The 24,724-nt window shown below is 39.1% G+C and overlaps 1 protein-coding gene across 11 annotated transcripts in view; it reads left to right on the top strand.

Moving 5' to 3' along the window:
* Nucleotides 1–24,724, top strand: part of BDNF (brain derived neurotrophic factor) — a 179,875-nt gene that overhangs the window by 119,347 nt on the left and 35,804 nt on the right. For 6 of the 11 annotated variants that reach the window (XR_008619569.1, XM_055091438.1, XM_055091436.1 and 3 more), the window contains exon 3: nt 14,792–14,869. The exons of 1 other annotated variant lie outside the window; for it this stretch is intronic. Coding sequence is in view for 8 of the 10 variants with exons in the window: in XM_055091438.1 (XP_054947413.1) it covers nt 14,792–14,869 (78 nt within the window). In the remaining 2 variants the exon portion in view is untranslated. Of the gene's footprint in view, nt 1–14,791; nt 15,002–24,724 lie in introns of those variants that run through there. 4 more of the 11 variants (XM_028501135.2, XM_028501134.2, XM_028501150.2 and 1 more) reach the window with 4 other exon arrangements.

Genomic DNA, 24,724 nt, shown 5'->3' with positions numbered 1-24,724 from the left:
CAATCCAAAAATGGGCAGAAGACCTAAATAGACATTTCTCCAAAGAAGATATACAGATTGCCAACAGACAGATGAAAGAATGCTCAACATCATTAACCATTAGAGGAATACAAATCAAAACTACAATGAGATATCATCTCACACCAGTCAGAATGGCCATCATCAAAAAATCTACAAACAATAAATGCTGGAGAGGGTGTGGAGAAAAGGGAACCCTCCTGCACTGTTGGTGGGAATGTACATTGATACAGCCACTATGGAGAACAGTATGGACGTTTCTTAAAAAACTAAAAATAGAACTACCATATGACCCAGCAATCCCACTACTGGGCATATACCCTGAGAAAACCATAATTCAAAAAGAGTCATGTACCAAAATGTTCATTGCAGCTCTATTTACAATAGCCAGGACATGGAAGCAACCTAAGTGTCCATCAGCAGATGAATCGATAAAGAAGATGTGGCACATATTTACAATGGAATATTATTCATCCATAAAAAGGAAACAAACTGAGTTATTTGTAGTGAGGTGGATGGACCTAGAGACTGTCCTACAGAGTGAAGTAAGTCAGAAAGAGAAAAACAAATACCTTATGCTAACACATATATATGGAATTAAAAAAAACGTTCATAAAGAACCTAGGGGAAGATGGGAATAAAGATGCAGACCTACTAGAGAATGGACTTGATGACAAGGGGAGGGGGAAGGGTAAGCTGGGACGAAGTGAGAGAGTGGCATAGACATATATACACTACCAAACGTAAAATAGATAGCTAGTGGGAAGCAGCCACATAGCACAGGGAGATCAGCTGGGTGCTTTGTGACCAGCTAGAGGGATGGGATAGGGAGGATGGGAGGGAGACGCAGAGGGAGGAGATATGGGGATACATGTATACATGTAGCTGATTCATTTTGTTATACAGCAGAAACTAACACAACATTGTAAAGCAACTATACTCCAATAAAGATGTTAAAAATATATATATAAATCCTTATTGTTGTTATCATTATCCTCATAATATGTTGTTCCACTTATTACATGGGGTTGCAGTTGCCTGTTTACTTTTCTGTATTTCACACTAGATTATAAAAATCATCCCTTGGACAGAGGCTGCATCTTGTTAGCTGTGTTTTCCCCAGATTCTAGCACAGTACCTATTGGCCATGTTGCTGGCACTCAAAACGTTCAGCGGAGGGAGGGAGGGAGAGAAGGAGGAGACTGCTCCTTATATAGGGTTCTTGCCTTTTCCTTGGCACAGCCTTAATAAAGGTATGAACTGCCATGTTTCTTGCAGCATTGTTCACAGTATGGAAATAAACTAAGTTTCTATCAACAGATGAATGGATAAAGGAGATGTGGTGTATATACGTACAGTGGAATACTATTTAGCCATGAGAAAGAAGGAGATACTGCCATTTGTGACAATATGGGTGCAACTGAGGGGCATTATGCTAAAACTAAAAATAGAATTACCCTATGATCCAGCAATTCCACTCCTGGGTATATATCTGAAAAAAACAAAAACACTAATTTGAAATAATACATGCACCCCAATGTTCCTAGCAGCATTATTTACAATTGCCAAGATATGGAAGCAACCTAAGTGTCCATGGATGGACTCGGAGGGCATTATGCTAAGTGAAATAAGTCAGACAGAGAAAGGCAAATACTAAATACTGTATGGTATCACTTATATGTGGAATCTAAAAAAGCCAGAATCATAGAAACTCAGAGTGGAGTGGTGGTTACCAGGGGCTGGGTGCTGGCGAAATGGGGAGATATTGGTCAAAAGTACAAACTTCCAGTTATAAGATGAGTAAGTTCCAGGGATCTAATGTACAGCATGGTGATTATACTTAATAATACTGATATGTGGGCTTGAAAGTTGCTAAGAGAGTAGATCTTAAATGTTCTCACGACAAAAAGGAAATGGTAATTATGTGATATGATAAAGATTTTCACTAAATTACAGCAGCAATCATTTTACAATATATAAATTACCAAATCAACACATTGTACACCTTAAAATTATACAATGTTACGGGTCAATTATATCTAAAGAAAACTGAAAAGGATAAATAAAGGCGTGAGAATATGTGCAGATCAAGATAAGCCACTACTTCCCTTGAATTATATTTAATGAACAGAAGCCTTAGAAAATGGAGTTTGTTATGACATCCTTAATGCCAAATATGATCTGGAAATCTAATACTTAAATTGTGCCTGGAAAAAGCCAAAGCGCAGGCAGTCCCTTAACAAGTGAGCATTCTCCCTCCTCAGGAGAAAAGCTCGCCGGCCCCACCCCTACAGCCTGATAGTAATGTGCTCCATGGGAATGACCTCCCTATAGCATCAAAACCACTCACAGGACAGTAGCCAATTCCCAGCCACCACTGACTCCAGTGCTTTGAAAAATGCCCCAGGCTCTTACTGTTTTTCTTTTTTTAATGTCAAATAACCAATGATTTTAATTTAGATATAATTGACATATAACATTGTGTAAATTTAAGGTGTACAACGAGTTGATGTGATACACTTATGTTGCAATATGACTACACATTTTACCACCATAGCATTAGGTGTTGAGAACATTTAAGGTCTAGTCTCTCAGCAACTCCGAAGTATATAATATAATATTGCTGGCTATAATTACTATGCTGTGCATTAGATCTCCAGAACTGATTTATCGTCTAACAACAAATTTGTACCCTTTGACCAACATTTCCCCAAGTCCCCACCCACCAGCCCTCGGTAACCACCATTCTACTCCCTGTTACTATGTGCTTGTATTCCCACTTTTTATTTGCTCCATCTCAGCTACACCCATTTCCACCTGTCACCTTCAGCTCTTAGCAGGCCAGTGCCAGTTTTTATTCTTCCAAGGAAAAGAGCACATTTGGATTTGACTGCGTATGACTTGTACTTATTTGAAGCCCTGCATTCAAGTGAGAACAAAATACCCAAACAAGCGTATTTAATTAATATAGGGTCAACCAGTTTGGACACTTGTGCACCATGGTCATAAAGGAGGATTGTTCATATTTTTCACATTTATAATAAAGCCAAAGTCACAGGTAAAAATGAAAATTAGACAGAAGTAACCACAGGAAAGAGAGATGAATATAAAGCCCTATTCATTTGTGATGCAAAAATCCATTAAGAGCTAATCTCCTTGGACAGCCTTATGGATACTGCATAACTCACTGAGCCCAACTGTACTTAGGAAGTGATGGTTAAATATTGAAAATCTGATTGGAAGACAGAGGTGGCTTCCTGCTCTTTCCTGTAATTGCCTTGTCTGATTTTCCTCTTGAGCAATATATCACTGTAATTTCTGACTATGATGGAGTGTAACCCACCCCCACCCGGAGACCTCTGCCCTGAAGTCTAGGGCTCCAACCCCTCGGGAGTCATCTGATGGAGGACTTCATCTATCTCCTCTGTACCTGTCATACCTTCTTCCCTTGTCAAGCCCCAGGGTGTTGTGTGGAACTTACAAGCCTTGCCCAGCCTGTCCCCCTCCTCCCTACTGTCTCTTGCATGTTACAGCAGCCTAATGAGTTGAAGAGACAGAGCCAACCCAGGCTTCTTATTACAATCACATTCCATTTTCTTCAAATAAACCCAGCTCAGAACAAAAGCGGGAACTTCTGGGCACAGCCTTTGTTGTGGCTGTTTAATCATAACATTTTGGTGGGACCCAGAATATTATGGTGATTGCTTTCAAGCAATTTGTGATATACATGCTTAGCAGATGATGTAACTTGCACGTTACTTTTTGCTATGACAGTATACTCTACAAATGCAAACAGATGTATTTCCCATGACCTTTGCCCTGACAAATAGAGTTGTTTTATGTATTTCCCAGTTAACATTTTTTGAGAGCTTCACAATGCAGTCTCCTAAGGTCTCCCAATACTTGTGCTTTTTTTACTTTAACTATTTTAGGTATCTCAGGAATGTGATAACACTAATGAGATATTAGGGTAAGAAAAATAGTAAAAAGCATATCGATTCCAACTTTTACAAAAGCTTATTTTAGACATGTTGCTTTCCCTTCAGTTTAGCTCTCAACTGACTAAAATGATAGGAAAGAGCTTTCTGAAGCATAGCATTTTAGCAAAAGAATATTGAGGGGAAAACACCTAGAATAAGGTGTTGTATGAATATAGATGTGAAAACCTAGCAAGAAGAATTCATAATACAGTATGAGATAACTTTACAAGCAAGTGGGATTTATCCTGAGAGTTAGGATAAAATCTATTAAAACCATACCACCTCAAATGCCATAATTGTCTCAAGTAACCATTTCCTCTTTTGTGTTTTGTTCTCCTAGTGTCTAAGGAGACAAAAAGAATGTTGAGGAGCTGGGAGTGCCCCTTATTTGTGCCTACTTATATGTGCCTATAGGCACTTTCCCAATAGATATTTACTAGTGTGGGGTAGCAGATAAGAGCAGTGGTTTTCCAGTACTGAGACCGGAATATTTTCAAAAATTTGTTACAATTGATTTTTTTTTTTTGCTGTATGCGGGCCTCTCACTGTTGTGGCCTCTCCCGTGGCGGAGCACAGGCTCCGGACGCGCAGGCTCAGTGGCCATGGCTCACGGGCCCAGCCGCTCCGCGGCATGTGGGATCTTCCCAGACCGGGGCACGAACCCGCGTCCCCTGCATCGGCAGGCGGACTCTCAACCACTGCGCCACCAGGGAAGCCCTACAATTGATTTTTTAGATTATAGCTTCTTATTTTGAAATAGGTTTAGAGTCACAAGATATTCTCGAAACAGTACAGAGAATTCTCATGTACCCTCACCCAGTTTCCCCTACTGATAATACCTTATATAACTATAGTGCATTGTCAAAAACAAGAAATCGACCTGGATACAATACTATTCTCAGGAAAAGACCTTATTTGGATTTTACCAGTTTTTGCATGAGTGTGTGTGTGTGTGTGTGTGTGTGTAGTTCTATAATTGATGTAACCATCAACACATTAAGGATATAGATCTGTTCTATCACCATAAAGATCTGTTCTATCACCATATAGATCTGTTCTATCTATATCCCTTGGGTTATGCCTTAGTAGTCATATCCTATCCCCATACCTAACTCCTGGCAATAACTGTTTCACCATTATGATTTTATCTTTTCAAGAATATTATATAAATGGAAACATGCCATATGTTACCCTTTGAGATTGGCTTCTTTCACTCAGCATAATTCCTTTGAAATTCATCTAAATTGTTACATGTATCAATAGTTAATTCCATTTAATTGCTGAGTATTATTCCATAGTATGAGATGTAGCACAGTTTGTTTATCCATTCACCTGCTGTGGGACATTTGGGTTGTTTCCAGTTTCTGACTATTACAGAGAAAGCTTCAGGGGACGTTTATGTACAGGTTTTTGTGTGAATATAACTTTTCATTTGCTGGGTCACATGATTGTGTATGTTTAATTTGATAGGAAACTGCCAATATTTTCCTAAAGGGGCTATACCATTCTACACTCCTCCTCACCACTTGACACTACTGCTATTATTTATTTTTGTTATTCTAATATGTGTGTAATAATATCAATAGCACATATAGCTTTAATTTGCATTTCCCTGAAGTCTTATGATGTTGAACACTTTTTCGTATGTTTATTTACCATCAGTATGTCCTCTTTAGACAGGTGTCCATGAAAGTTTTTTGCCCATATTCTAATTGGATTGTTTGTTTTCTTACTGCTAAGAGAGTTCTTTTTGTATTCTGCATACAAGTTCATTATCAGATAAATGATTGGAAAATATTTTCTCTCAGTCTGTGGCTTGCTTTTTCATCCTTTTTAGCAGGTATCTTACAAAAAAAAATTTTATTTTTGATAAAAGGAAACATCAATTTTGTTTCCTCGTTAGTGCAAGGCAGGAATGGAGGTGCGGGTTCCATGCACAGGGTCCACCAGAGAGGAGCACCTCCTCATTACTGAAGACCAGCGTTTGTTATGGACTGACATAACAGTCATGCCTCCCCACAACCCATCTCTTGAACCCCTAACCCCCAGTGATTGTATTTGGAGATAGGGCCTTGAAGGAGGTAACAAAGGTTGAGTGATGTTGTAAAGGTGGGGCCTTAATCCGATAGGACTAGTGTCCTTTTAAGAGGACGAAGAAACACATTTCTCTCTTCACATGCATGGAAGAAAAGTCTCCTGAAGACTCAGTGAGAAGGCAGCTTTCTGCAAGGCAGGAATAGAGACCTCACCAGAAACCAGCCCTGCTGGCATCACGAACTTGGACTTCTAGCCTCCAGAACTGTGAGAAAATAAATTTCTGTTGCTTACGCCACCCAGTCTGTGGTATTCTGTTATGGCAGCCCGAGCAGACTAATAGAGGTGTGCAAGTCAGAATTCCACCCACAGTTCTGCAGGGGAAGGCCAGCATCTCCTTACTGCAAGGGGTCTGGACAACAGGGTCCTGCCCATGGACTCTACCCTGCAGTGCCCATCAGGGTGGAGAAGGGCATGACTTGTTCACGGTATGCACCTTAAGAGCAGGCAGATATGGGTAAAGGTTTCTGACTCCCAGGCCATCCATACTTTTCACAAAGAACTTTTTCCAGCTCTTTGGCTGGAAAGCCCAGGCTGCATTTGGGGCTTTTTTTTTTTTCTTTAGTCTACACCCGTTTCCAAGTTGTAGGCTTCTCAAGTTCCAAGGACAAGACAAATAAGAGGCAAGAAAAAAACACCGGGGATTCACTTCCAGGAAATTCCCCGAGTCCTGAGGTCCCTAGGCAATCTACTATCTCTTCCGCATTTTTCAGACTTACATATTTTTGTCCACGGTTTATTTTTTGTGATTAGTGGGAGGAGTAAAATGGAATGCGTTTTCTCTGTCATGTCCAGAACTGGAAACTACAACTGATTCAAAAAAAAATAAAGTTAAAAATAAGGTTTCAGGAGAGTAATAGCAGTATTCTCAGGGGTTCTAGATGTTTCCTTGATTGGAGGACATCTTTAGGATTTATTGACTCAGTCTGATATAGAAGAGGAAACACTGGGCTGGTAGGCTTAGTTCTTGTCTCAGGTTTTGTGTGACTTTGGGCAAATTGCCTCACCTTTCCATGTCTCAGTCTCTTCCTCTATCAAAGACGTAATTGGACTCTATCTGGATTGGTAGATAGGTTTCATCTCTTGAGCCAACAAAATGAAATAGGAAAACGTTTTAAGAAGTACTCTAAGACCATGATTAGGCTTAGTGAGAAGGAGCACTGTATTTAATTAGTAATGTCAGCCTTACCCACAAGATAAGATCATTGTAGTGTATTTGCTTTGCTTTTTATCCCTGGACTAGAAATTCTCTAAGAACTTTTCCAGATCTAAAATTCCATGATTTTAATACAAAAAGAAAATTAACTTGAATATATAGATATTTAAAGTGAAGGTAATAAAGATTAAAAATTATCTTATGAAAAGGGAAGACAAACCATATTAGGAACACAGGATGAAATAGTTGAGAAAAAAATTTATCTGGGCTTCCTGACAGCCATGGCAAAAAGCGAAATGCACTGGTTACCTAACTCTAACCCTTTCATTTTGCTTCTATTTATCTGCTTTCCTAACTTCTGATGAACTACCAAAATTTTCTATATTCTCTTTTTCTCAATGAATTTCAAAGTTGTAGAGAGTATTTCTATCCCCTTAATGGTTGTTCTTAAATTTTAAAAAAAGATAGTTTGTGTTTCAAGAAGAGTGTGAAGTCATTCAGCATGGGTATCTCTATACTCCTCTCAAACAGGACAGAAATATTAAAACATTAAGTGTCCAGTGAAGACTCCACTTCGTTTTCTTTCTTTCTTTTTCAAATATTTACTTATTTATTTAGGCTGCGCCAGGTCTTAGCTGTGCCATGCAGTATCTTCAGTTGTGGCATGCGGACTCTTAGTTGCAGCCTGCAGACTCTTAGTTGTGGCATGCATGAGGGATCTAGTTCCCCGACCAGGGATCGATCCTAGGTCCCCTGCACTGGGAGTGCAGAGTCTTACCCACTGGGCCACCAGGGAAGTCCCTCCACTTCGTTTTCTATTACTGTTGTTTAGAGATTTAATTTCACTTTTTTGGATACTTCTCCACTTACTCTTTTCAGTTTCTCTGCTTGCTTTTGTATCTTGCATCACAGTCTTCCTCTGAGTTCAATTTTCTTCTTGCTAAATTATATCCTTCATAGTTCTTTCAATGATGGCTTGTGAGTGGAAAATTCTCTTTATCTTTGTATGTAGAAAAATATTTTTTATTCTCTTTAATGAGAGTAAATCACCACTGTCAGTGATCACAAGTTAGGATTGGCAATCAAACTCACACAACACAGTAAGATTGAATATATTATTACATTTATTTAGATTTATAGGATAAGTCAGAAAAAACAGTATTCTTCCCACTGGGTAGACCCTGAAGCTATATATATATATATATATATACACAGCTTCTTGCTTCTCCCCTTACCTAAACAGGATGTGTGCAACAAATAGGGATAACTTCAACATGTGTTTGGTTTAACTTGGCACAGAGAAGCCAGTTCCTTGGTTTCTCATCAATCTTATATTGTTCCTGTCACACAGGCCCAAGGCTTGTATACCCACTTACAGCAACCTCAGTCCAGATGGACTCCCACCAATCAAGAATTTCACAGTAAATAAGGCAGATTATTGTCTCTTAACATGTAGCATACCACATTTATCTTAACACAGCATGTGTCCAAGGGAATGATGCTGTGAGAAGACATACTGAGAAAAAACTTTTCTTCTTTCCAGGAAAGTTTTACTTTTAAAAAACTTTATTTTATTGAAGTATAGTTGATTTACAATGTTGTGTTAATTTCTACTTTACAGCAAAGTGACTCGGTTATACGTATACATACATTCTTTTTTTATATTTTCCATTATGGTTTATCACAGGATATTGAATATAGTTCCCTGTGCTATACAGTGGGACCTTATTGTTTATCATTCTCTATGTAATAGTTTCCATCTGCTAACCCCAAACTCCCACTCTATCCCTCACCCGCCCTGCCTCCCACTTGGTAACCACAAGTCTGTTCTCTATGTCTGTGAGTCTGTTTCTGTTTTGTAGATAAGTTCATTTGCGTCATATTTTAGACTCCACATGTAAGTGATATCATATATTTGTCTTTCTCTTTCTAACTTATTTAATATGATAATCTCTAGTTGCATCCATATTGCTGCAAATGGCATTATTTCATTTTTTTATGGTTGAGTAGTATTCCATTGTATATATGTACCACATTTTCTTTATCCATTCATCTGTCAATGGACATTTAGGTTGTTCCCATGTCTTGGCTATTGTAAATGTTGCCGCAGTAAGCATTGGAGAGCATGTATCTTTTCGAATTAGAGTTTTGTCCAGATATATGCACATCTGTTCTCTATGTCTGTGAGTCTGTTTCTGTTTTGTAGATAAGTTCATTTGCGTCATATTTTAGACTCCACATGTAAGTGATATCATATATTTGTCTTTCTCTTTCTAACTTATTTAATATGATAATCTCTAGTTGCATCCATATTGCTGCAAATGGCATTATTTCATTTTTTTATGGTTGAGTAGTATTCCATTGTATATATGTACCACATTTTCTTTATCCATTCATCTGTCAATGGACATTTAGGTTGTTCCCATGTCTTGGCTATTGTAAATGTTGCCGCAGTAAGCATTGGAGAGCATGTATCTTTTCGAATTAGAGTTTTGTCCAGATATATGCACAGGAGTGGGATTGCATGGTCATATGGCAACTCTATTTTTAGTTTTCTGAGGAACGTCCATACTGTTGTCCATAGTGACTGCACCAATTTATATTCCCACCAACAGTGTAGGAGGGTTCCCTTTTCTCCACACCCTCTCCAGCGTTTATTGTTTATAGATTTTTTGATGATGGCCATTCTAACTGGTGTGAGGTGATACCTCATTGTAGTTTTGATTTGCATTTCTCTAATTATTAGCAATGTTGAACATCTTTTCATGTGCCTGTTGGCCATCCGTATGTCTTCTTTGGAGAAATGTCTGTTTAGGTCTTCTGCCCATTTTTTGGGGGGGTCGTTTTTTTGTTGTGGAGTTCTATGATCTGTTTGTATATTTTGGAAATTAAGCCCTTGTCAGTTGTATCATTTGCAAATATTTTCTCCCAGTCCATAGGTTGTCTTTTCATTTGGTTTATTGTTTCCTTTGCTGTACAAAAGCTTGTAAGTTTGATTAGGTCCCATTTATTTATTTTTGCTTTTATTTCCATTGCCTTGGGAGACTTACCTAAGAAAACATTGGCACAATTTATGTCAGAGAATGTTTTGCCTATATCCTTTTCTAGGAGTTTTATGGTGTCATACCTTATACTTAAGTCTTTAAGCCAATTTGAGTTTACTTTTGTGTATGCTGTGATGGTGTGTTCTAATTTCATTGATTTACATGCTGCTATCCAGCTTTCCTAACACCACTTGCTGAAAAGATTGTCTTTTCTCTATTGTATATTCTTGCCTCCTTTGTCAAAGATTAATTGACCTAGGTTTGTGCAGGAAAGCCTTATTGTGTTTAGGTCCCAGAACTGATGTTAATATTTTACTCTCAGGTTGTTTAGCCAGGAATAAAATTCTAAACTGAGAGTGATTTTTCCCTCAGCAATTTGTAAATATTGCTCCATTGTCACCTAGTATCTGTAGTTGCCAGTGGGAAGTCAGCTGCCTGCCTAATGGTCATTCCTTTAAGAATATGATTTTTCTCTCTAATAGATTTTAATATATTTTACGCATTTTTAATTTCATTATGACACATCTAAGCATGCATTTATTTTTATGTATCCTTCTTAGAACATGGATTATGTTTTTAATCTGAGGATTTGTGTCTTCAACACAAAATGCTTAGCCAGTGTCTCTTCAACTATTCTTCTCCACTCTTTATTCTAATTTTTTTGGAGCTTCTACTAGACCTAAGTTTTACCTCCTCAATCTATCCTCCATTTCTTCAAACTGCTTTTTTCACAGATTTCTCAGTTCTACTTTTTGGCCTTACTAATTATCTCTTTGATTGTGTCCTCTCTAAAGATTATGCAATCTTATTTCCAGAATTTCTTATAGGCTGTATCTAGATCTGCCTGTTATTGTTTCATTTCTGCATGTTTGTTCCATAGTTTCTTATTCTTTATTATAGATGTTTTCCTTTCTTTATCTTGTTGGTGAAAGTCCATAAATATCTTACCATAAAATTTTTTTCAGATTGTTCAATTATTTTTACTTCATCTGAAAAAGAATGATTTATTAATAGATTATAAATTATCAATATTTTGGCGGCTGTCTTTTCTTAGCATTTTTTCTTCATGAATTATGGAATTTAGATTTTCAGGTTTATCTTAAGTAGGAGGAAGCTTTGTCAATTATTTAGGGGTTTCTTCCTCCAACTACCCTCTATCCTTCCTTTCCTTTCTGGTGGTTTTTCATTTACCTCCACCCAACCCTGGTAAGCCTCCAAGCTAGAGCTAGATCTGGCACTGTTACATCAGATATCTTGCCCCATAGGGATAGGCTAATGGGACAGGTATGGGCTAAGGTGGCAGGAATTGTGACATTAGAGCTCTAGTCACTGAGGCAGAAGTCTTCTTGGCTAACATCCTGGCTTCAAAACTGTGTCTGTGTCTTACTTTTCTGGATGTTCAGGTGGTGGTAGGCAAATGGTGTTTTTTTTTAAGCTTCCTTTCATGGAATGGTACCCCATCCCATACCCTAACTTTAAAGAGTGATCCCAGATCTGATCCCCACTTGCTTGACGCATTAATACCCTGTCACCCCATGGCTGAACTCTAGTTGCCTCTACCTTTTTACGGTGCCAGAGTCCAGCATACCCTCAGTAACAGCCTCACTTATTGCTTTGCATTTCTGTTCTCTTTCTGATCCACGGAAATATTTGTTTTGTTCTTTACAGTGTTACTGTCCTTTACATTTTCTCTTTTATTATTATTGTTTTATAACTGTTACTCCCAGAAGAAGGGGGTGGCTCGAATATCAAAACTTTGTCTTGAACAGAACCAATATAGCTCTCATTACCCAATATAAAAAGTATTCCACTTCTTTAGAAACATTTTTTTCTTGATGATACATTTAGTAAAGTAATGGGAAAATACTTTAGAGTTGGTTGTTCATAGTAGACATGTATTTACCATTCTTGCATAAAACCAGATAGCATATTACTTAAATGTTATCCAGTGAAGACATTTCTAATGGAATTAGAGCTGTAGTCCAAACAAATTTTTAACTTGGTTTAAGGTTAAAACGTAGAGACTGAATGGTTAGCTCCAAATATCTCTCAAATATCACTCTTCTCAGTTAAGCTTTTTGACAGGGCTGAATAGCAGTCAGGCCAAGATTGAGCTCTTTAGAGGAAGTGGAGACATTGCGTTGATTGAAAAGAGATCCATATGCTTTAGGCATATGTTTTAGACTGTCAGGTGGCAAGGCTGACATTCCGCTATGAAAATTCAGGAGCCTGACTTGTATTCTCACCCCAGCAGAAGGCCTTCCCACCCCCCAAAGTAAGCCATAGCAGTGCCTGTGAAAAAGCTAAACTTTTTATTTATTTAAAAAGAGCTTCAGGGCTTCCCTGGTGACACAGTGGTTAAGAATCCACCTGCCAATGCAGGGAACACAGGTTCGATCCTTTATCCGGGAAGATCCCACATGCTGTGGAGCAACTAAGCCTGTGCGCCACAACTACTGAGCTTGTGTTCTAGAGCCCACAAGCCACAACTACTGAGCGCACATGCCACAACTACTGAAGGCCTTGCACCCTAGAGCCCCGCGCCACAACCAATGAGCCCATGCACTTCAACTACTGAAGTCCACATGCTCTAGGGCCTGCATGCTGCAACTACTGAAGCACGCATGCCTAGAGCCTGTGCTCTGCAACAAGAGAAGCCACTGCATTGAGAAGCCTGAGCACCACGACAAAGAGTAGCACCCCCTCACCGCAACTAGAGAAAGCCCGTGCACAGCAACGAAGACCCAACACAGCAAAAAATAATATAAATAAATAAATAATAAAAATAAAAAGAGCTTCAAATTTTCTCAAAGTCTTAATAGAAACCTCATATGAGGTCTCCCATAGCACAGGAGGAATTTTCTAAAACCCAGAAGGAAAATATAGATAAGAGAAGACCTTACTTCAAAGGGAGTATTGGAAGGAAGAGACACATGTGGCCCTGACTGTCCTCTTTATACAGAGGTGAATGTATATTCAACAGGCAACCTCCATATGCTCATCTCACATCAGTTCCTACCAGAGGATAGGAAGATGATGGTCATTTGGTTCTTTTCTTAAAGGATTGAGTTATAACCAGACTAGAAGCAAAGGGAGAAGCCAGTAAATGACTAGTCATTGTGAGACATAAAAAGACTAAACTAAGGAAGTAAGAATGTAAAGGAGATAAGGAATTTTTAAAATGTATTTAAGAGACAGAATCCTGATAGACTGTAGAGTAAGGATACAGGAAGATTTTATATCTCCAGGATGACTCTCACGTCTTTTGCTTGTTTGATGGGGATGATTGATGAGACCAGTCATCAGCAAAAAGAATATGGGAGAAAGAGAAGGGAAAGAAGCAATAAGGCAAATGGTTCAATTTTTAAATAGATTGGACTTTAAGTGTTTGAGGGACATCCAGCTGGAGGAATTCAGTGGGCAGTGAATACCTGGTGGATTTCAGGACAGAAACTATAAATTTTGGAGTCATCAGTATATAGGAATATAGAATGAAAAGAAAAAGAACTCTAAAGGGGAGAGCAGCAGAGAGTTATCACTTCTCATTCCATCAAAAAAATTCTCAAACAGTTGAGATAAGTGAATAAAAAGCACAGAATTGGCATTTTTAATATCCTGAAGCCACAGGACACCACCTACCTTTCTTTATCTTTGTTGTATCTTAGAATTGGCTCAGCACATCTTAAGTTCTGACAGAATAACCATGAAAACTGAAAAGAAGGATTTGGAACTAGATTCATTCCCTGAAATACACAACTGCTAGCAAAAAGCTCAGCCTGAGAGAGAAGTCATGAAATCACACAGAGATTTCAGTCCATGATATCAGAAGACAATGCAAATCCAAATAAGTAGTGTCTTCCATATATGGATCCTTTGTAGAAGGTCATCAAGAGGTAGCACGGCTCTAGCAATCAGGCAAAAGTAGGAGAACAGTACTCTAGTGTTCAGATGACAGTTAGGAGAAGACTCAGAAAAAGTCCCAGGAATAGGGAGACTCCAGAAACATGGCAGAAGATCCTTTATCAAAAATATGGTACCCAGAGCTTGAGGGCTAGATCTCAGAGAAGAGGCATTAAAACACCTGATAAACTACCTTCTCAGTAGTTCTCAAATCAGTGACCTCTCTTCATTGTCACTGTTGCTGCTTCAGTTCAGGCCACCATCACCTCTTGCCCTAATTACTGGAATAGCCTCTTACCTGATCTCTTTGCCTCCAGTTTTTCTTTCTCACCCTGATTTCACTCTTGTCACTGCAACTAGAGTAACACTTTAAAAAGTATAAATCTGATCATATCACCCACCTTCCATTGTAAAACCATTCCCTATAACCCTGTTTCTCTCAGGATAAACTCTGAATCCTTAACATGACTTAACAAGTCTTTTCATGAATTGGTCCCCATTATTTCTCCAGTCCTGTTTCTCACCACATGCCCCTTAATATTCTGTGGTCCAAGCATACAAAATAATGAGCAGTTCTCTAAACTTTTTCTCTCCTCCAGACCTTTGCAAAGTGCTGTTTCCCCTCCATGGAACACTTTTCCTGTTTCTTCATCTGGGTATGCCTCATCTTTTTTAATGTAAGTCAAAATATTACTTCTGCATAAATCAGAGTCAGTTAAGCACCTTAGCAGCATGCTCCCAGAGCATCACATATTTTCTCTATCACATCATTCTGCCATGCTGTAATTCTCTCAGTCTAGCTCCTCTAAGACACTTCAAGTTCCAGAAGAGTAAGAACTAGTCTTCTTCCCCATTCCATCCTTAACACTCAGCCTGGTTTCTTGAAAATGGTCAGTAACTATTTGTTGATTGAATATTTCATTTTCCTACAACTACAGAGTAACAGGTGTGGCTGGAAATGTATCCTCCCATTACAGTTGGTTTGGTACAGTGACTGTAGTTCTATAACATAGTTAGAAGCCTAAGCTGAGAGAGAAAAGTGCTGCCAAAGCCCTGGTATCTTCAGATCTAACTCTTTATATGCCTCAGAAAAAAATACATTTGTATCTGCCTACAGAGGACTTATCTTGTCTGAGGGACCTCTCTTTTTTGGTTCGTAGTGTGTGGGGCTGACTCCACACTCAAACTCCAATGTTGGCCTTTGACCCCAGCGTGGTCAATTAGAATATGCTATTCCCTATACATAGTACTTCTGCTCCATTAATGGTCACATGATCATAGATGGGTCAGTGGGAGCTTTCCAAGGGACTTTTGCTGGAGCAAAAATGAAGTCTTTCTGGAGAGAGTGTAAGTTTGCACAGAGAAGGTTAAAATTGTGATCTACCTAAATATACAATAAATAAGGTTAAATAAATTAATAATGTAACCATTTGAAATAATAATATCTCTCATTTAGTGTTCAGTGAATAAAGTTACAGTCACATTTTTGTATGAAAATGTGTTATGCAGATATGTATATGTAATTCAAATTATGTTTATGTAGATATATGATATATCGATGGATAGACAGTAAGACAGATGATAGGTAGCAAATCTATTAACATGATTGCGTTAATACTATTGCTGATTCATGCAAAAAGTACAAATAACGGTTGCCATAGATAAGATTGGAAAGCACAGCTTTAAGAAAAATTATCCCTATATTTCCAGAGTGTGGTTGTTAGGTGGAGTTCATGAGACAAGACCATACCTTAGCAAGGAAGAATATCATTTTCCACTGAAGGGAATGATGGTTCCACTGGGCAGAAGTTACTCTCCAGGCAGAAAATATGGCAGACCTAATGACTAGATAAAGAGTTGACAAATTTCTTCTGTAAAGATTCAGATCATAAATATGTTTGGCTTTGCAGGCCATACTGCCTCTGTCACAACCGTTCCATTTTGCCACTGCAGTGTGAAAGCAGTTATAAACAATATGTAAATAAAGGAATGTGGCTGTATTCCAGCACAGTTTTATTTACAAAAACAGACAGACAATGGATTTGGCCCCTGAGTCATAGTTTGCTGTTGCCTGGACTATAGCAACCAAAAGCTTCCTATCTTTCTGTGGGGCCAGCTGGACTGGAATACTACACGTGGAGACACTCAGAGAAGTTTCACTGCTGAGAGTAAGCTGCCCTGGTACAAGGGAGGCTGGGAGAGAAGAGGAAGCACAAGTCTTTGCTTTCCATGAGCATCTGTGCTGGCGCTAGTTACATCAGCTGCAGCTGTAGGTGCAGAGGTGCAGACGATGATAGCTGGAGGGGAGGTCCACCCCAGGAGCACCCTCCAACCTCAGCAGGTTATGCCAGACTTCACATACAAGCAGAGGGCAAACTACTTGAGCCTTTGCACCCAACAGTAGCTATGCTGACATGACCAGTGGGGATGAGCAAAGATAGCAGGGGAGACTGAGTGATGTCAAGGCATCAAGGTAGCGGTGGGGTCATGGAAGGTGGGAATGAACACAGATGGGCTCAGAATTGCAGTGAACCAAGAGGGAAGCAGAGCAGGGAAGACAGTGTAGAGACAAGATGAGAAGCCCAAGAGACCTATTCCGTTCCCACGCAAACACTCAGAAATAGGCGGATGATATTTTGAGTGGGGCAATTTTCAAGCCATAACAATTTGTAGAGCAAAAGGAGTTGCAACTGTATCTGTTGTTACAGGTTGATGAGGCCAGAGACTTAGGGTTTATATACACACTAGCCCAAAGCGCCTAAGAATTCAGGAGTCCTTGAAATGAATTTGAGTTTTATTCATTTCAACATCTTTATTCATTTGAAAAATAGTAGTGCGTAAAAGTGCAGAACATGTTATTTATTCAGACTAGGTTTGGTGTGCAAATGGGTTTATGTATTTACAGTAATCCCACACCCTTCCCCGACTCTGCCACCAGTGGCTCAAAGTTGGTACCATTTGCTGTAACAAAAGTCCTAGGAAGAGATAGTGCTGATGCTATTTAGGAGAGAATCTGCTGACGCAGGTAGGCAGATCCAGCTGAAGAACTGGAAACTAGCCCTCAGTGCCCTTCCTGATCCATCCCCTGCTACATATTTAGCCTCACCTCACACCAGTGTCCATGTTGCTTTCCTTGCTCTAGCCTTGCTTTTGGTTCTCAGGAAGCACCGTCTTCCTCCTTCCTCAGGGCTTTGCAAGCACTATTCCTTCAGCTTGAAGCACTCTTCCTTACACTCCCGCCTTCACCTAATATACTCCTAGACATCCTCCAGATTAGGAAGTGCTGTTTTAGATTCCAGTGGCATTACAACATAGTGAGATACTCCTGAGCTGTAGGGGGAACTTGTTTCTAGTCTTGGACCAAATTCTATTGAGCTGTGTACTTTGGGTGACTTTATCTTCTTTGAAAATTAATTTGCTTATTAGGAAAACAGAGCTAAAAATATCAACTGTACCTCACCCAAAGAGTAGTCAGAGAGTTACATGAGATAGCAGTGAGGAAGTGCATTGAATAGTACAAGGCACTATATTTGGAACCTCCATGAGGGCCTTTCTATTACTCAGCCCAAAGCTCCCTCTCAGCCTTTCTTCACGTTCTCTTTACCAGAGGGGCCAGAGAGTCAACCAATTTCCTCTCCTGTGATAACTGCCACCACCCACTCCATCCTTGGAATTATGTTGCTCCAGGGCTAGTTGCTCTCCCTACTCACAATCTTATCTGATGACCCCAAACACACAAGTTGTTTGACTGCTAATCATCTCCAGGAAATAAATATAGTCAATTTGGCATTGTTAGTCACAGAGCTCTGGAGACATTTTACACTTCTTCATCCATGTTTCATTTCAGAGTAACTGAAACTCCCTTGAACCTCTGTCTTCTAGCTTTCTTCTCAAGATGAAGCTCAAGGGCTTCCCCTGGTGGCTCAGTGGTTGAGAGTCCACCTGCCGATGCAGGGGACACGGGTTCGTGCCCCGGTCTGGGAAGATCCCTACATGCCGCAGAGCGGCTGGGCCCGTGAGCCATGGTCGCTGAGCCTGTGCGTCCAGAGCCTGTGCTCCGCAACGGGAGAGGCCACAAAAAAAAAAAAAAAAAAAAAAAAAAAAAAAAGATGAAGCTCAACAAAACTTCCTTCTCCTTTGACCCTGATGAGAGCAAAACCCCTAAGATCTTTTCCTCCAGGATACACCCCTTCCTTGAGTGAGAATGTCATCCAAGAAGAAGGGTCATCTCCTTGTCTTAGGTACAGTTTGCAACCTGGAAGTCTCCAGCTTGGGTGATTCCACGGAGCCTTGGCTCACATGGGAGTGGTCTGAAAGAAGAGAGAAAATGCACAGCCATGTGCCCCCACTCCTTATACCAATACCCACACTCACATCGCTAAATGAGCATAGCGCTCTTTCCAGCTGATCCCAGTCAGGTCCCAGAGTTCTACCCAGGCTAGTCCTTTAGACAGACATCATCAATCAAGAGGTGGCAAGTGAGATAAAGCCAATTACTTGTAAACACCTTTGAGGCAGAACCTTTCTCCCAAAGTTCATTCTTAAAGTCTTGGAGCAACCTTGTACATAAAGCCTCCTGTGTTACCAGAATTGGGAATTGCTTCAGCTCTGTAATTTGTACTTATTCTGGCTCCCTGCAATGGTGTTCAGTTCAGGTTGGTAGCTTGCTCTAAGGAAAAATTATTAAATGGAGCAATTCTCTCTGGGTTGACAATTTATAGCCTGGGATGATCCTTATGAGGTGATTTGGTCCTTTCTCCGAAGCAGTTTTGTATCAATACTTTCTTTTCTACAACTGCTGTAGGTGCCAGGAACAGAGGCTTTTGCAGCCACGCTTGAGGACCTACCCAAATCCTTTCTCATCTTTTTCCCTGTTGGCAGAATCAGATTCCACTTGGGTATTTATAGGGTTTCATTTGCTCTGATTAGGCAGCGTCTCCATTCTGATTGGTTGGTGCCAGGCTGTTTCTGATGCTGAGTATTTTGAATAGCACTCTTGTTTTTCATGCTCCATAGAAAGGGCCCAGGGAAGGGGCTCCTCCTCACCCCCCAGGAATGAATTGCAGTTTGTATAAGCCAATCCAAGTGACATCATTTCCCTTGCCACTGACTGATTTATGTATTAGCAGGTAGCCCCATCCTGGCCAATAAAAGGAGAGTAAGCCTAATGCGGAAGCTTCTGGGAAAAATGTCTTCAGTCTTAAGAAGAGCTGTCCAATGGGCTTCACAATAAAGTTGGCAGATTGAATACATGTATTCACCACTTGTTCCTTCCAAAGCCCCACTAAAAAGACAGTAAAGAAATTTCCTTTAAAGGATAAATCTGTAAGAACAGGAAAATAGGAGAAAGAAGACCAACAAGATTATAAATGCTAAAAATTTTAAAGTAAGAACCTATTGCAGACCTAAGAAAGTTGAATTCTAAGCCATCAGTGGAGAAAGCTGAGAAAAAAAATCAATTTCACAAGAAGGCTCAAAAATATCAGGAAATGGAAATTCTGGTCACAGGAGTAAAGACCAGGCTGAAAACAAAAGAATTTTTTAAAATCTGTTAAAGAAAAAAAACGACATCTACAAATCCCCTCTGTGCATCTATAAATTACCTCTCCCTACACTGAAGAGTCATTTTCCAGGAGGGGACAGAGGACCTCTTGCTTAGGAACACCAAGCAAAGTTGAGGATAGGGGTGTATCAAGGAGACTAAGTGAAATTCTACATACTCATTGTTAAGAGCCTCAGGACTCTTCCACAAACAGGGTTCCCAAAATGCTGGTAGCCAGGATTAAAACCTCCAGGAAGGAGACTGGAGGATTCTTCTCTGGGTTATCTTTCTAGCCAAGAGAAAAAAATTAAAGACCATGTTATCAAGGATTCCTCCAGTAAATCTTCCCAGCCAGATCACATAGCACTGAAGCTCGCAGTTAACAAGACCCAGTCATGTGCAAAAGATTTCAACTACCTTTTTAGTAGCCCACTCTTAAGTAAGCTTAGACTGTAAAGGATCATCAGAGGAAGTCTCTAACATGAAGAACAGAGTCCAAGACAAATATGGAAAAACAGTTTGGAAGAGACAGCTATGATACAGGGAGAAAAAAACTTCAAGGAAAGAACAAGATGCTATTTTTTTCTTTGTTTACAAAAGAGATGAGGGAGAGATTCAAAGAACAGAAAATACCTCTTGAAAATTAAAAATAAGAGAGATAAAATTTTTCAATAAAAGGATTAGATGTTAAAGCTGAGGAAACCTTCCTAAAAATAGAGCAAAAGGTGAAATAAGGTGGATGAGGGGGGCAATAGTAGAGGAAAAAATGTACAACACCCAAATAATAGAATTCTAGAAAAGAAAAAGAAAAACAATAGGGGAAGATAAAATGAAAGAATAATTTGTTAAAAATTCCAGTACTGGAGGTTGTAAGTTTCCAGATTGAAGGGTCCTACTAGGTGCCAAAGAATAAAAATAGGTCCACACTAAGGCATTAAGACGCATCATCATGAAATTTCAAAACACTGAGGACAAAGAGAGTCTATTATAGAGGTGGAGGAATATCATAATACATATTAAAGAACAAGAATCAAAATGACATTGGAGGGGCTTCCCTGGTGGTGCAGTGGTTGAGAGTCCACCTGCCGATGCAGGGGACATGCCCTGGTCCAGGAAGATCCCACATGCCGTGGAGCAGCTAGGCCTGTGAGCCATGGCCGCTGAGCCTGCGCATCCGGAGCCTGTGCTCCGCAACTGGAGAGGCCACATCAGTGAGAGACCCGTGTACCAAAAAAAAAAAAAAGAAAAAAAAGACATTGGACTCCTCTACAGTAACATGGGAAGCTGGGAGGCTGTAGAGCCTTCAAAGCTCCCAGTGAAAATTACTTCCAAACTATAATCTATACCCAGCCAAACTATCAATCAAACATTAGGATACAATAACGATATTTTCAACTGTTCAAGGTCTCAAAAAATATATTTCCCATGTACCCTGTCTCAGAAAGCTACTAGAGGATTTATTCCACCAAGGGAATAAAGCAAGAAAATTAAAGACAAGAAATCTGAGAAGGAGGGCATTCAACACAACAGACAGACCCAGGGAACTCCAGGATAATGGTGGAGACAGGGACCTCAGGAAGGCAGCTGAGCAGGAAACCTAGGGAGAAATCAGTCCACACTGATGCAGGTTAGGAGGGTCTGGGGACTATATCTCTGAGAAAATAAGGTTGATAAATGATGCTGTTAAAGGTATCTGGCATGCATGATGGAACAAGCCTTAGCCAAAAGCCAAGATGTTGAGTTTAGCAAATAGCAAAGACAGAATGAACTGTGTCTCTGATGACATCACAGAACCATCCCTAAAATCATCCTGGTCTCCAGATGTCGTGTAATGTGAGATAATAAATAGCCCCTAGTTTAACTCACTTTCAGCTGGGTTTTCTATTTCTTGTGGCCAAAGTCACCCAATTGATACAGAACTCAAGTTCCTTCAGAAGAAAAGGGATAGGGTGCTTGACACATAGTCTGGAAAACCATCGTGAATTAGGAAGCTCTCTAATTAGTCACGTGAACACTCTTATTAGCTTTCTCTCTCCTGCATCTATTCAGTCTCCTTTCTGTAGCCATAATTTTGTCTGCTTCCTCATCATCTGCTTTTTATTTTTTATTGTTTTAAGTGATGGCTGGTCACAACTCTCTTCTATTTAATGGCTTCTTTTCAATTTCAGCTGCCATTGTTAAAATGCATATTTTCTACTATTTTCTTTTCTTTATTTTTATTTTACATTGGAGTATAGTTGATTTACAATGTTGTGTTAGTTTTAGGTGTACAGCAAAGTGATTCAGTTATACATATACATATATCAATTCTTTTTCAGATTCTTTTCCCATATAGGTTATTACAGAATATTGAGTAGAGTTCCCTGTGCTGTACAGTAGGTCCTTTTTGATTATCTGTTTTATATATAGTAGTGTGTATATGTTAATCCCAAACTCCTAATTTATCCCTCCCCCCCCCCACCTCTCCCCTCTGGTAACCATAAATTAGTTTTTGAAGTCTGTGTGTCTGTTTCTGTTTTGTAAATATGTTCATTTGTATCATTTTTTGAGATTACACAAGTGATATCATATGATATTTATATTTCTCTGTCTGACTTCACTTAGTATGATAATCTCTAGGTCCATCCATGTTGCTGCAAATGGCATTATTTCATTCTTTTTATGGCCGAGGAATATTCCATTGTATATATGTACCACATCTTCTTTACCCATTCCTCTGTTTATGGACATTTAGGCTGATTCTATGTCTTGGCTATTGTAAATAGTGCTGCAATGAACATTGGGGTGCATGCATCTTTTCGAATTATGGTTTTCTCTGGATATATACCCAGGAGTGGGATTGCTGGATCATAATGGTGTTCTATTTTTAGTTTTTTAAGGAAACTCTATACTGTTCTCCATAGTGGCGGTACCAATTTAGATTCCCACCAACAGTGTAGGAGGGGTCCCTTTTCTCCACACCCTCTCCAGCATTTATGGTTTGTAGACTTTTTGATGATGGCCATTCTGACTGGTGTGAGGTGATACCTCATTGTACTTTTGATTAGTATTTCTCTAATAAATAGCAATATTGAGCATTTTTCATGTGACTTTTGGCCATCTGTATGTCTTCTTTTGAGAAATGTCTATTTAGATCTTCTGCCTATGTTTTGCTTTTTTTTTTTTTTTGATATTGAGTTGTATGAGCTGTTTGTATATTTTGGAGATTTATCCCTTGTTGCTTCATTTGCAAATATTCTAGTAATCTGAGAAAGTAAATAGGATAGGTTCAGCCCATATTTTAATGTCAGGCCACATGATGTCTCAGACCAGCTTTCTGATTGGTTTTCCTTGGTTACAATTCCCATCTCTGGTCCAATCAGTTGGTGTTCCTGGAGGAAAGGAAAATAGTACCAGGGTCATGGTGATGTAAAACTAGCCACCTAGATGCACCCACCACCTCAACAGAGATTACTGAGAGAAGGAAGGAGACATTTCTTCTTAGAATGGGCTGTAGAATAGACTAACAATTAATCTCAGATAACTGAGGTTAATTAACCTCAGTTAATTAATTAATTTTTCATGGTTTTTTTTCAAAACATGAAAAAAAGAGAGAATACATAAATTCCTTCTATGCTACCTCACAGAAAAGTCATTTTAAAGCTTAAACTGCAACTTCCTGCTACAATCAGTTTCTCATGGCCTCATTGGAAATGAGATACAGCAGCTTCCCACCACTTCTATAATATCCACTCTGGAAATATTATACCCCTTGGGTAGTTTCATCTCCAGGCAAAAGAAATCCCATTTCCTTACATTGTCATTTTAAGGACTAAGGGGAAAAAAATCTCATTCATCACATTTATAAAACTTATTTCTACAAAATGAATGTGTAGATCAGTTTTTGTTCAGAAATAATGAAGGCATTACATAAATGTCAAAGGCTATATTTTAAGTTATGTCATTGTTATTCATAGACTATGTACTGATACAGTTTAAATATGCAAAATCTTTTGTCCTTGCATTGGTCATTAAAATACATGGGCCATTTCCTATAGGAGCCAGAAAAATTCATGATGGGTGATAGAATATATAGATCTACATATAGACATATAGTACATTATAGAGAGATATACCTAGTTAAAACTCATGTGCCTTTAAGTACATATAAACTTGATAGCTTAGTGTATGTGTATCCATTTCTAGATAATGCTAACGTATCTTGTGCATATATAGGGAGAGTAGAGTGTGTATATACATGTACATTTGTTGAGAGAGGACGAGAAAGAAAGCAACATGTTTTTAAAGACAGGTATTAATATGTTCTAAAAACATGTTAGTGTTATATCTTTAATACATATTTTAATATGCCTTTAACCGTGTGGCAGCCCAGCAAAAACATAAAATCGGCCTAGCAATGCGGTCATGGCAGATTCATTAAGGCTTATTCAAGTGTAGGGACTTTCTCACTAGTAGCCTATATATGTCCAGTCTATGGTCAGTAAAAGCTCCTGTGTACTGAGGATTTACCAAATGCTAGGAATGGTGCTAAGGGCTTTTTTTTTTTTTTTTTTAATCTTTTTACTTTTATTTTTATTTTTATTTTTTTTTAACATCTTTATTGGAGTATAACTGTTTTACAATAGTGTGTTAGTTTCTCCTTTACAACAAAGTGAATCAGTTATACATATACATATGTTCCCATATCTCTTCCCTCTTGCATCTCCCTCCCTCCCACCCTCCCTATCCCACCCCTCTCGGTGGTCACAAAGCACAGAGGTGATCTCCCTGTGCTATGTGGCAGCTTCCCACTAGCTATCTAATTTACATTTGGTAGTGTATATATGTCCCTGCCACTCTCTCACTTCGTCACAGCTTACCCTTCCCCCTCCCCATATCCTCAAGTCCATGCTCTAGTAGGTCTGTGTTTTATTCCCGTCCTACCACTAATCTCTTCATGACATTTTTTTTCTTAGATTCCATATATATGTGTTAGCATACGGTATTTGTT

The sequence above is a fragment of the Physeter macrocephalus genome, chromosome 16 (assembly GCF_002837175.3).
Source record: "Physeter macrocephalus isolate SW-GA chromosome 16, ASM283717v5, whole genome shotgun sequence".
Taxonomy (NCBI): Eukaryota; Metazoa; Chordata; class Mammalia; order Artiodactyla; family Physeteridae; genus Physeter; species Physeter macrocephalus.
The sequence above is the reverse complement of the archived record's forward strand: the minus strand, read 5'-3'. Positions and strand labels throughout refer to the sequence as shown.